This window comes from Pseudorca crassidens, chromosome 6 (genome assembly GCF_039906515.1).
Source record: "Pseudorca crassidens isolate mPseCra1 chromosome 6, mPseCra1.hap1, whole genome shotgun sequence".
Taxonomy (NCBI): domain Eukaryota; kingdom Metazoa; phylum Chordata; class Mammalia; order Artiodactyla; family Delphinidae; genus Pseudorca; species Pseudorca crassidens.
The window spans coordinates 53,865,254-53,878,107 of record NC_090301.1 but is presented as its reverse complement, the minus strand read 5'-3'; the positions used below and the strand labels follow the sequence as shown (position 1 = coordinate 53,878,107).

The 12,854-nt window shown below is 35.8% G+C and overlaps 1 protein-coding gene across 5 annotated transcripts in view; it reads right to left on the bottom strand.

The window, feature by feature from the left end:
- SESTD1 (SEC14 and spectrin domain containing 1) overlaps window positions 1–12,854 on the bottom strand; it is a 145,396-nt gene that overhangs the window by 73,643 nt on the left and 58,899 nt on the right. For all 5 annotated transcript variants that reach the window (XM_067741363.1, XM_067741360.1, XM_067741359.1 and 2 more), the window contains 2 exons: window positions 10,547–10,637; window positions 6,452–6,565 (listed from right to left, as the gene is read on the bottom strand). In XM_067741363.1, the coding sequence (XP_067597464.1) occupies window positions 6,452–6,565; window positions 10,547–10,637 (205 nt within the window). The remainder of the gene's footprint in view (window positions 1–6,451; window positions 6,566–10,546; window positions 10,638–12,854) is intronic.

The following is a 12,854-nucleotide window of genomic DNA, read 5'->3' as shown; positions in this document are numbered from 1 at the left end:
ATTAATCAAACAAACATCTATATTGAATTTAATTATATATAACTCTAAGTATCATTTAATGGCTGGTGTTGAATTGCCCCTTAAAGCTGATTATGTTTGGCGGTATATTAGCCAGCATTTGAAATTACTCTCGTCTCATTAGGACATTAGGCTTTTAAATAAGTGTCTAGTGCTTATTTACTTGGGAAAAATATTCTAACTGAATCTCTTTAGTGTCTAAAAGAAAATATATTGACAGAAGAAGCTTTAAAACCTGAGTCTTAAAACATCAATCTATGATATCAGTTCAAGGCAGACAGGAATTCTCTGTCTTCCATTTTTTCCTCCAAGATGCAAGGTATTTAGCCACTACAAATTCATATAGCATGAGACCCAACTAGGCATACATTTCTGATCAGATGCACACACCTAAGCAGGATGTGACAGGTTCCTCACAAAAAGGACCTTTGCTTCTATTTGGAGTTCACAGAGTTAGTTTCTGAACCACTGGGCTCCGTCCACTTTGCATTCCTTCAGAGCAACATTTCCTGCATGCCCCTGGCATGAAAGGTAGACTTCCCTGCCTGTATGAAATACTCATTCACCATGGCAACATCCAGGCCTCCTACATTCAGCTTTTGCTTTCTTCCCTCACTACACTTTTGATTCTCCTCCTTGGTATGCGGCTTCCTATCCAGCAATCAGGGTAACACCTTTCCTAACATAATCCAGCAGCCAGGGCTACCTTCCCTTACACTGCTGGCACACAGCTTCTAATAAGTCTACATCACAGTCAAGTCAACCAGTGACAAAAGTCTGCAAGATAAAACTGAACAACAAAACAACTGTCTTCTGCTTAGGATATGTAGAAAGATGGAAAGAGCATTGTTCCAATCCTTACAACAACAAAATAATGCATATTAATCTGAAAAATGACAACTTTTCTTGAACCCATCAGAGAGTTTTAAGTCCACAGGAAAACCAATTAACCTGAAATCTTAGGAGAGATGAAATCCAAGGACACATGGAGCTGGAGCACTTGCTTACATGGGGAAAATACCAGGTATGATACAAGCCAGGTAAGAATTCAGCTAAAGTTTTTAATGAATTGCTTAAGGCCACATGTAGTTTAGTATGAAAGCACAGAACCTGTGGGAAGCAAAGATACAAGAAGAATTCAAACTCACTTGTAGACTCTTCTCCACAGACCTCCCAGGGACTCATAAGAAAGATTGGGGGTAGGGAAGATAAGAAACTTCAAAACAGCTCTGGAAGAAGGACACAGCAACCACCACTGTAAAGGCATGAAGCTGAAGCACAGCCCAGATTCTTCAACTCTTTCTCCCCTAGAGAACAAAAACCTTCAGGTCCCGAGGGAAGGCAGCAAGCCTGGATGACCTTAGAGCACAAATAAAACCCCACTGCTGATATAGGAAGGGGAAAGACAGGCCCTCTATCCCAATGGAGGCAGGAATATATTATGAGCCCAGACTACCATAGGCCTCCTAAAGCTGGGGAAGAGGGCCCTATCCCCTAAACCCTGGGTCACAGAGCCTGCCTAAGACTGAGGCTGAATCAGAACAACAGAAAATGCCCTACCGACAAACACTGAGTAACAAGTAACAGCACTCTATTCCTGAGGAGGGTCAACAGTGCAAAGACAGACCTCTTCTGAGGCACAGGTGCAAAGGAAAGACCTACAGCTCAGGGTGAGACAAACACTAACTCTAGAGGAATCTAAAGCCTGTGATACACTGAGGAAAAGAAGAGCAACAACAAAAGCCAAAGCCAATTCAACTCCTGGCTAGACTAAACCAACCCCTCCCCTGCCCCACTAAAATCCTAGCACAAACCAAGATGGGTCCATGTGCAGGCAAAAATACGATTTATCTCAGTCTTTACTGTCCTAAACAAGATGTCCAACACCCAACATACAAAAAGCAAGAAAGAAAACAACCCACTGTCAGGAAAAAAACCCAAACAACATAACTAGAGTAAGACAGACCCAGATATTGGAACTATTAGGTATGGAATTTAAGATAACTATGATATATGCTAACAGTTCTCATGGAAGAACTGCAAGACAACATGCAAAACAGATGGGGATTACAGCAAAGAGACAGAAACCATAAGAAAGAATCCAGTAGAAATGCTACAAACCAAAAACCTGGTAAAAGAGATAAAGTGCATTTACAACTGGCTCATTAATAAACTCAACACAGCCAAGGAAACAAACAGTGAACTTGAAAATGGATCAAGGGAAAATACCCAAACTGAAACACAAAAAGAAAAAGAAATAGAGCACCAACCTAGAATGGTGAGAAATTTTCAAATGGTCTAACATACATGCAATTGGAGGTTAGAAGGAGTAGAAAAACAAAATGGGACAGAGGAAATATTTGAAATGAAAATGTCTAAGAATTTTCCAAAAGTGATAGCAGAAGTCAAACCAGAGATCCAAGAAGTACAGCAAACAACAAACAGAATTAACACCAAATAAAACATGCCTAGACATTACAAAATGTCTAGATTTGAAAATTTTTTTCAGTTTTTGCTGAAAACCAAAAACAAAGCAAAAATCTTGAAGGTGGCCAAGGAAGATAAAAGATATATAACATATAGGGGACCAAAGATACAAATAATAGTAGAGTTCTCCTCAGAAACCAAGGAAATGAGAAGGCAATGGTGTGATATAGTTAATGTGCTAAAAGAAAAAAAATCAAACAAACAGTGAAAGAAAATTCTATACCAACAGAACATACTTTCAAAACTGAAATAAAGACTTTTTTCAGGCAAACAAAATCTGAGAAAACTCAATGCCAACAGACCTGGAATGTAAGATATTTTTAAGGGAAGTTCTTTAGGCAGAAGGAACATACCAACCAAAAAGCTGAAAAGAAATGAAGAACACTGGGTGTTGTGAGCAACCATACTTCCAGGAGATGCTTCCCAAAGGAAGAGCCCTGGGGAAAACTAAGTATGGGAAATGCTATATGTTAAATGTATCTTATGATCATTCACAACACATATTAGCAAAGTAAAAGTTTGTAGTAAAGAAATGTCATATATGAAGGTAAAACTGAAATTCATTTTTTATTATTTTAATTGCTATAAAAGACAAGAGACTATCTATAGCAAAAGCAGTAGCAATATATTGTGTGCTTACACTACAGTAAAAGTAAAATGTATGTAAACAATGGAAGGAAAGTATTAGAGATATACTGTATTAAGGAATTACCAGTGTTAAGTGGTATATTATTTGAAGATAAGACTCCGTTAATAAAAGATGTATATTGTAAACCTAGGGCAACCACTGGAAAAAAATACTTGAGATATAAATTACCAGTCAATAATGGAGATAAAATGTAATCATAAAAATACTCAATCCAAAAGAAGACAGAAAAAGAAAAAAATACATAAAATCTAGCAAGATGGAAGATTTTAATCCAACCATATTAATAATTACATTAAATATAAATGGTCTCATAAACCAATGAAAAGACAGACTGTCAGACTGGATATGAAAACAAGACCCAGCTATACTATATTTATAAAAAAATCCACTTTAAATGTAAAGAAATAGGTAAATAGATGATATGTAAACAGGTAATATGGAAAAAGATACAATATGCAAACAGTAGTCAAAGGAAGCTGGAGTAGCTACATTAGTATCAGACAATGTACACCTCAGAACCAGATTATTATCATGGATAAAAAAGGGACATTTAATAATGAAATGATAAACTGGTCAACTCAGTAAGAAGACATAATGATTTTAAATCTATGAACTCAACAGAAGAACTTAAAAATACATGAAGAAAAAATTGATAGAAATGAGAAATAAATCCACAATTATAGTTGAAGAATGCAATATTCCTCTTTCAGTAATTGATAGAATAAGTGGACAGAATATTACAAAGACTATAGAAGACCTGAACAACACTGTGAACAATCTTGACAATTACAGATCACTCCACCTACAACAGCAGAATACACATGCACAGTACATGGAGAACACATGTACATAAGGAAATCACCAAGATAGAGCATATATTGGGTCAAAAACCAAACCTTAACAAACTTAAAATAACCGAAGTCATAAAATACATATTGTCAGACTATAATTTATACAAATATTAACTCAAAATGGATAAATCTAAATATAAAACCTAAAATTATACGACATCTAAAACAAAACATGAGAGAAAATCTTTGTGACCTTGGATTAGGCAAAGATTTCTCAGCTATGATACCAAAAGCCTGATTCATGAAAGAAAAATTTAAAAATCAGACTTCATCAAAGTTAAAAACTTCTTTAAAAGCGCTGTTAAAAGAATGAAAAAGCGAACAACAGATGGGGATGCAATTTTTGCAAACAACATATCTGATAAAGGATTTCTATTCAAAATATATAAATAACTCTCAAAATTCAATAATAAGAAAACAAAAAGCCTTAATTCTTTTTTAAAAATTGGGCAGAATTGAACAGACACCACCAAAGAAGGTACATGGATGGCAAACAAGCACTTGAAAATATACTCACGTCATTAGTCATTAGAGAAATGCACATTAAAACCACACTGAGATACCTCTACACACCTACTAGAGTAACTATAATTTAAAAACAAAGAAAACCTGACAATGCTAAGTGCTGACAAAAATGCAGCTGGAACTTTCACACTATGCCTGTGGGAATGCAAAATCATACAGCCACTTTGAAACTGTCAATTTGGAAGTTTCTTATAAAATTAAACATACACTTACCATATGACCCAAGAATCCCACTCCTAGGTATTTTATCTCTTAAAATAAAAACTTCACACAAAAGCCTATACACAGATGTTTACAGTGACTTTATCTATAATCACCAAAAACTGAAAACAACCCCAAATGTCCCTCAACTGGAGAATGGATAAACAGACTGTGGTACATCTACACAGTGGATTACTACTCAGCAATAAGAAAGGAACTACCAGTACATCCAACAACATGGATGAATCCCAAATGCAAATGCATATGTGAAAGAAGCAGATTAAAAATGCTACGTACTTTATCATTCCAGTTACATGGCATTCTGGAAAAGGCAAAAACCACAGGGACATAAAACAGATCAGTGATTGTCAGGGACTAAAGATGGAAGGAGGAGTTGACTACAGAAGAACATGAGAGAATTTCTGGAGTAATGAAATATTCCTTAGTTTCTTGATTATGGTGATGGTTACAGACCGGTTTGTGTTTGTCAGAACTCTCAGAACTGTACACTAAAATGGAAGAATTTTACTGCAGTTAACATTTTTTTTAAGTGCAGAAAAAAATCACACATTTTAAAGACATTTTGTGCTACATCATTTAAAAACTTTTAACTAGATTTTCTTAAATCTTTATCTTAGACACCTTGGAGACTTTTCCTCCATACCAAGAAAAACTGACTTTACTGAAAATAAAAATGACTATTGTAGTCTGGCAAAGTCCACAATGAGTCTTTATTGTCTGACTCCTGTAAACATTCCAAGGCTAGATTCTACAGGGTTGAGTTAGGTTTTGCACCCTTCAGTGCTTCCACACTAACTAATGTAAAGTTTAGTATCTATCAACTCTCCTACTAGGAAGCTGGGATTAATAGGCTGTGGAAGGAAAAATATGACTGAATTGTTTAAATTTGTATTCCATCTTAGGACTTCTTTCTGATCTACAATAATAGGTACAGCCCTCCCTCAGTATCCACAAGGGACTGGTTCTAGGAAACCCCATGGATACCAAAACCCACAGGTGCTAAATTCCCTTATATAAAATGGCAAAGTACAATGAATACAGTTGGCCCTCTGTATCTGTGGATGTTAAACCCAAAAATAGGGAGGGCTGACTGTAAAAGTCCACTTGTAAGTGGACCTGTGCAGTTCAAACCCATGTTGTTCAAGGGTCAACCAAGCTTTCACACAAGAAAAGTAAGAGGGAGAGAGTAATGCCAATAGGAAAGTACGGATAACTGTGTTCATGTATCAAAACCAAACCAGATACTAAGAAATAATTATGACATCATACAAAGTAGGCTCTAACTTTAATTTCTGAATGTCTAGGATTTCCTAGTATTAGTTAAATGTCTTCTTGGTAAGGTAATAAAATGTTTTTATTTTCATTTTCATTTATTTATTTATTTTTGGCCGTGCTGTGCAGCATGTCGGATTTTTAGGGAAGTCCCTAAAAATGTTTTTAATAAAAAGCTTTTACTTATTCCAAAGATTTACAAAGAGTGATGAAAATGAAAACAAGAAAGCATTTGTGGCCTTGACAAAGAATCATAATTCATTCAACAAGTATGTGAATGCTGACTAAATATTAATCATTACTTAGGCACTGATTGAGCATTGCATAAGCACTGCTTAGTATCCAATGCTGAACAAACAAAATAATACCAGCAAATTCTGTTTTTAAAGATTTAACACACTTCCATTTTCTTATAGAGTATATTTACCTCAAAGCCAAGTCTATCCTTTTCCTTCCAAAAACAAAAATGTGTTACTTTCTTATCCCAGAATTCATCTGGCTTCACTACACAAACGAGGGACACTTCAGCTGGAACAACATTCTATAGAATACAAAAAAAATTTACAAATTATACATGTAAAATGAATAATTTATTAAAGTTATAAATTATTAGATATTCATGATTAGGCTGAGTAACTAGGAGACCTTTGGAAAATAATTAAAATAATAAAATAGAAGCAATACTGCAAACTTCAAAATGTACATGGCAATACAGAAATACTTGAAAGACAAGCTGATTCAGAGAAGATTTCAAAAAACAATGTAATACAGACAGTACATGTGAATTATTTTTGTATTTTACTGAATCTCTATAACAGGAATATATTTAAGCTGCAAGATTATTTTTAGTTGAGAAATTATTAAATTTGGTTTTTCTATAATATGAAAAACATTTTTTGTAACACAATCATCTTAGAGAATTTCCTCCAATAACGTAAATCAATATTCTCACAAAATAAATTTCTTACCAGCCATTATGCAAAAAGGCCAAGATTCTGCGTGATTATTAACTTGAAGAAGAGGACAAAACTAAACCTCGACAAATACAATTTCACATTTACTAGATGCAGTTATTCATATCATCTAAAGAATGGAAATTAACATTTACTGAGTTTAATATATATTCCACATATATTTTATCAGCAAGTCCCATGAAGTCTATCTTTAAAATATATCTTAATTAAACCTACCCATTTTTACCACCTACATTGCTAACATTCCCAGACTAGTCAGCCTTTTGAAATATCCTCTTAGCAGGCCTCCCTGCTTCACGTATTCTCAGGCCCAGAATAAAATTCAAACCCCTTACCAAGGCCAAGAAGGCCCTCCAAGCTCAGGTTCCATGACCTCAGACCTCATCTCACACCTCTCCCCTCTCAGCTCACTCCTCTAACACAGCCACACTGACCTTCTTGCTGCTCCTAGAATGTGACAAGTCTGCTCCCAGTTCAGGACTTTGCCCTTGATGTTTCCTCTGCCTGGAATGTTCTTTGCCCTATACCTAGGAGTACTTCCTCAGTTTATTTAGGATTCTACTCAAATATTCCCTCTTCAGAGAGACCTTCTCTGACCACCCTATCTAAAGTAGCAGCATCTGACTCAGTCTCTTTTCACCAATTTATTTTTCTACATAGCATTTATCCTTATATGATGTTACATTACTTAGTAATTTGTCTAACTGCTTATTGTCTGACTCCTCAAAAAGAATACAGGCTTCCCAATGGCAGGTACCTTATCTATAATGTTACTCCTATATCTCCAGAGCCTATGACAGTGCCTGACATATAGAAGATACTCCATAAATCTTTGCTGAATAAATGAATTCACATTAACAAGTGGATGTTATCCTTCCAATTTTACAGAAAAGTAAACTGAGCTTGAGAGAACTAAAGTAACTTGTCCAAGGGAACAGAGTTGTGAGGGATGGCACTGGATTAGAAGGCAGGTCGGTCTGACGCTAAAGTTCTAACATACCATTCCAAATGTTCTAGACCAGGAGTCAGTAAATTCTTTCTGAAGGTCCAGATAATAAATATTTTAGGCTTTGCAGGCTATACAGTCTCTGTTGCAACTATTTCAATTCTGTCCACATAGTATGAAAGCTGCCATAAACAATATGTAAACAATAAAACTCTATTTATAAACTCTATTTATAAAATAGTCGTCAACCACTATTCTAGACCATAAATAGCACTACTGAATAATAATGTTATATAATTATAATAATAAGTATTGATTAGGGGAAAATAGAAAACTTTTCAATTTAAACATGTCACTGTGCACATCACAAATCTAGCACCTCCTGCAATGACTGGGTTGTGAATAAAGTTAAAAAAAAAAACAAAACCTCAGTGTTATCAAAACTTTTATCAGAGGGGCTGGGAAATTTAGAGTAGAATGAGGTTTATTTATATGTTGATTGTGTTAGAATATTATTTCAAAATCATTGCGTATTAAAGCTGTGAGAAACAAGAGAAACCAAGCCACTCATTTTAGAGAATATTTGTTACAGGCAGAGCCAGCACTAAGCTCTGGGCTCCCAAACAGCCAGTACCAGTACCTTCTGAAATAAAAGCAATGAATAACTTTGTATGTAGAAACTGTTTGACTAGGAGCAAACAACAGGCCATTGCAACTTCTGAAAATCTTAACTATTAATAAGTCCAAAAGTTGTTAAAATACCTATCAGAAAAGAAATCGCAAGAGGGGATTAAATCATCCATTGATTGTTCTTCAAAAGTGCCACTGATCAAAGTCCAGTTCAAACAGCAAGTCCCAAACAGCTCATCTGTGACACAGTTGAATGGAAGAACACAAGGTCATAATTAATGGATTTCTCATCTAATAGTTATTGTAACAACTTGTACAGAGAAGAGTTAATCTTCAGGGTTTGGAATACAAAAGTGCTGGGAACATATTTGACAGAAAAAGTTATTATGGGACACCAATCTGTGTTCCCTTGAAAACTGATCCACTGGAACCTGTCCTTTCCAACCCAAAGGAGTGATTCTAATGATGAAGGTTTAGGCCAACCTGTTAAGAATAAGGTAATGGGGAGATAATTTGGGAACCACCTCAGATACATCCCACTGGTAAATATACACTTTTAAAGGATAAAAACCTGGGGCTTAGGTTGTGCCAGGTTCCAATCATGACTCCCATGTAATGTACTCCCATGGGTACATTACTTAAAATCCCTGAAGACCTTTGGGGATCGTAGAACCTGCCTCCCAAGTTTGTGAGGATGAAATTGAATGAGATCATTTACATAGCAAGCTTACTGCACAGTACCTGAACAATACTAAGCACTAAAACTAAAAACTGAAATTACCAGTTCCCATCCCTTGAATTTCTTTTTCCTAATTATCACAAATAAAAATAAACCATTAAGATTCATTCTCCCTAGTTATCATTTAAAATTTTAAATTATATTTCTTTCCACAGAACCCTAAAGCAGCTACCGATTATTTCCCAGTTCATTTAAAATTCTTGATCTTTCCTTCAATCTCACTAATATTTACCTAATTCAATGTTCAACATCCCACGTAACAGCCAATATATTGCCCCCAAACTGGCCTGTCATCAGCTCCTTTCATTGTATTCACTTAATTTTTGAGCTATCACTGACAGTGTCCCTGCCAGGAATGTCCTTTTCACCTTCTTTCATTTAAATTAGATAATCTCTCTTATTTAACTCACTTAACTTTTACTTTCTATACAAGCCCTTCTAAGGAAACCCAGGTACATCAGAGCAATCTGTCCCCTTTCAATCACTCAAATACTGTATTTTTCTCTTTCAGATCACAGTATCCTCAATACTCTCACAATAAACCAACAAGTATTTACTAGGTACCTACTATGTGCAAGGGATTACAGAAACATTCTGTGAGGAGCACAAGGAAATATAAACATAAGACTAGGACCAGATCAGGGATTCTATAATCACAGCTGTTTATGAAATGCTTATCTGTGAGCTGCTAAAGCCCCCAAGGACACAGCTGTCAGAGTACGTTTCTTCTAGATCAGAGACAGATATAAGACTATTATGAATCCTGGTGATTTTTGAAGGAAAAAGGGTAACAGAAAGGAGAAACCTATCAGAACCACCTGAGAAGCTTTTTCAGATTAGACTTACCCAGTCGTACTCCCTACCTGTGGTATTAGGAGGGGGTGGAGGTGGGATGATGCAGCTACTACAGTGTGCAAAAGCTCCTAGATGAGTCTGATAACCTCTGCCCTCACACTTTGAGACTCATTGGCCTAGTTGTTTAAATTACTTAAACATGACATATTATTTTTGGTCATTTACAAACCTTTAGAATAAGGTTGAAATTTATTTTACTACTCAAGTGAAACCTGTAAGAATTGAATCTAAACAATCCAATAGTGACCTGTGCATTTCAGAACTCAGTCACTGCTGAGAAGCTTGGGCACAGTCCAATAAACAAAATGCGTTTGCCACTATCACCTCATCTGTTGCTGTACAATAAAACCACTTCCTAATAGTCAAAAATAAAATTACCTGTAGCATTAAGACTACTGTTTTCACCACATTCCACTGGGATTTTCTGCCATCCACAATCACGGTAAATCCTCTAGCCTTACACTTTTCACTGAAATGAAACAAAATTACAGAGTATTAAAACAAGCTTCCTATTTTATTCTTAATAATCCTAAATAAAGTTTACAGTGTAATCATACATGGAGCAGCATTAATCTCAATTGACTTGGTTTGCACTGTCAATAAATGAATTCTTCAGTGTCCTTTCAGTTTTCTCAAGCAATTTATTTTTCTCATTTCAGGAAACACTGACAATTTATAAGCTAATTCGGTAAGAAAATTACTCTAAAAGCACGTAAATTCAATGTCTTAAAAAGAGAAGAAATCAAAGCAACATTCAAATAGTCTCACTAGCCTCTCAATCTCTTCATCTGTAAAATGGGATCACAGTGAAGTAGGTAACTAATGACTGCCAAGTGTGGACGTACTTCTTGTCTCTCCTTCCTGCCAGAAGTGTAAGGTTGTGAAGTGATATTTCAAAACAGGTAGAAAATAAAGTAAGCTATTATTAAACCATTGGAAATAAGCTTCTTGGTGTTCTTTTGGGGAAATTTAACGCGGTGAAGTAGCATTGGTGTATATAAGAATTCAAAGCTTGAATACACCATGTCTGACCCACCTCTGCTTTCACTTTTGCATTCTTAGTCACTTGACCAGCACAATATTATCTTGAGTGTTGGAAAATGTGTTATTGCTATATATTATATTCAATTATTCAAGTACCTACTAAACACTTCTCAGAAGCCTGCCCTAGTAAAATGCAACAACAACATGGAAAAACTCTATCCTATGACCAAAACTACATAGCTATATTATTATTATTTATTATTACTATTACTATTTGTTTTACTTATAAAATCAACAACGTAAAGATCTCAACTGCCCTCCCTCTAATATAGTGGAAGAAACTGCAGCTTTGCTTAGCAGAGCAAGGATTTGTTAGTGAAAATTCTCTCCACACAAAGTTCTCCCAATTGCCTACATTATAGGAAAGGTTAATAGCAGGCCCTTTCCTGAGATTTAAATCCAACAGTCCAGGGAATTTTACTAATCCCCCCTTACTCTCTCCAAACATTCACATTAACCTCAAGAGGATTATTGGAGAAGGATATCCAATTCTATTGAGAAACAGTAAGGTCACAAGAATGAGGATGATATTGCTAAAGATTTGGAAGAAGAATAGGTGACTCTGTAGGCAGGGACAGAAGCTGAGCTTCCAAAGAAAGCAGAGAACTGTTCAAGAGGTGAGGCAAAGTGAAACATATGTCCATACAAAAAACCTGCAAACAGATATTCATAGCAGCATAATTCATAACAGCCAAAATCCAAAACAACTCGAATGTCCAACAATGGATGAATGGGAAAAAAATGTGGTAATCCATTCAATAGAGTATTATTCAATCATAAAAAGAAATGAAGTACTGATATATGCTACAACATGGATAAACCTTGAAAACATGCTAAGTGAAAGAAGCCAGATTCAAAAGTCCGTATCGTATGATTCCATTTATATGAAATGTCCAGAATGGGTAAATCCATAGAGACAGAAAGCAGACTAGTGGCTGACAAGGGCTGGGAGGAGGGGAGAATGGGATGAGGAGGGACTACCAATGGGTATAGGTTTCTTTTTTGGGCTGATGGCAATGTTCTGGAATTAGAGAGTGATGGTCGCACAACCTTGTGAATATACTGAAAACCACTGAACTGTACACTTTAAAAAATGATGTTTATGATATGTGACTTATATCTTAATAAAAAAATGTTGAAGTATTCTATTTTTGGATTTTGCATTACAAAATAAAGGATCCACTAAGCATTCGTGGGGGTAAGGCAATAATACAGTGATCTCTTCTGCATCAGCAAGAGCACATAAAGACTTGCTGGGGGAAGCAAATCTGACATCTAACTGCTAGTTGTGGGATCAGGTAAGGAGAAGACCACCCTGACTTACGGAGGATACAAGCCAAAGAAAGACAAGCCTAGTAGAGTTACTGTCAGTGAGTGGTCTTCAGAGAAGTGGCGGCAACTCAGGGACTCTACCAGTGCAGTGTGGAAATTTGCAGGAAGGGGAGCTAAGATACATGGAGCTGTCCAGTGGAGGGCCTTTGCTGGTTGGGACTAGAGCCCAAGAGAAGTAAGTCATCCCCATAATTTGGCACCTGCATCTATGAGGTACAGGTTACACAACCATTTTGTTAAACAAGTAAGTTTTACACAAACGAGACATCTATATTTCAAAGCACACTAAATTAATCTGTATATTAAGACA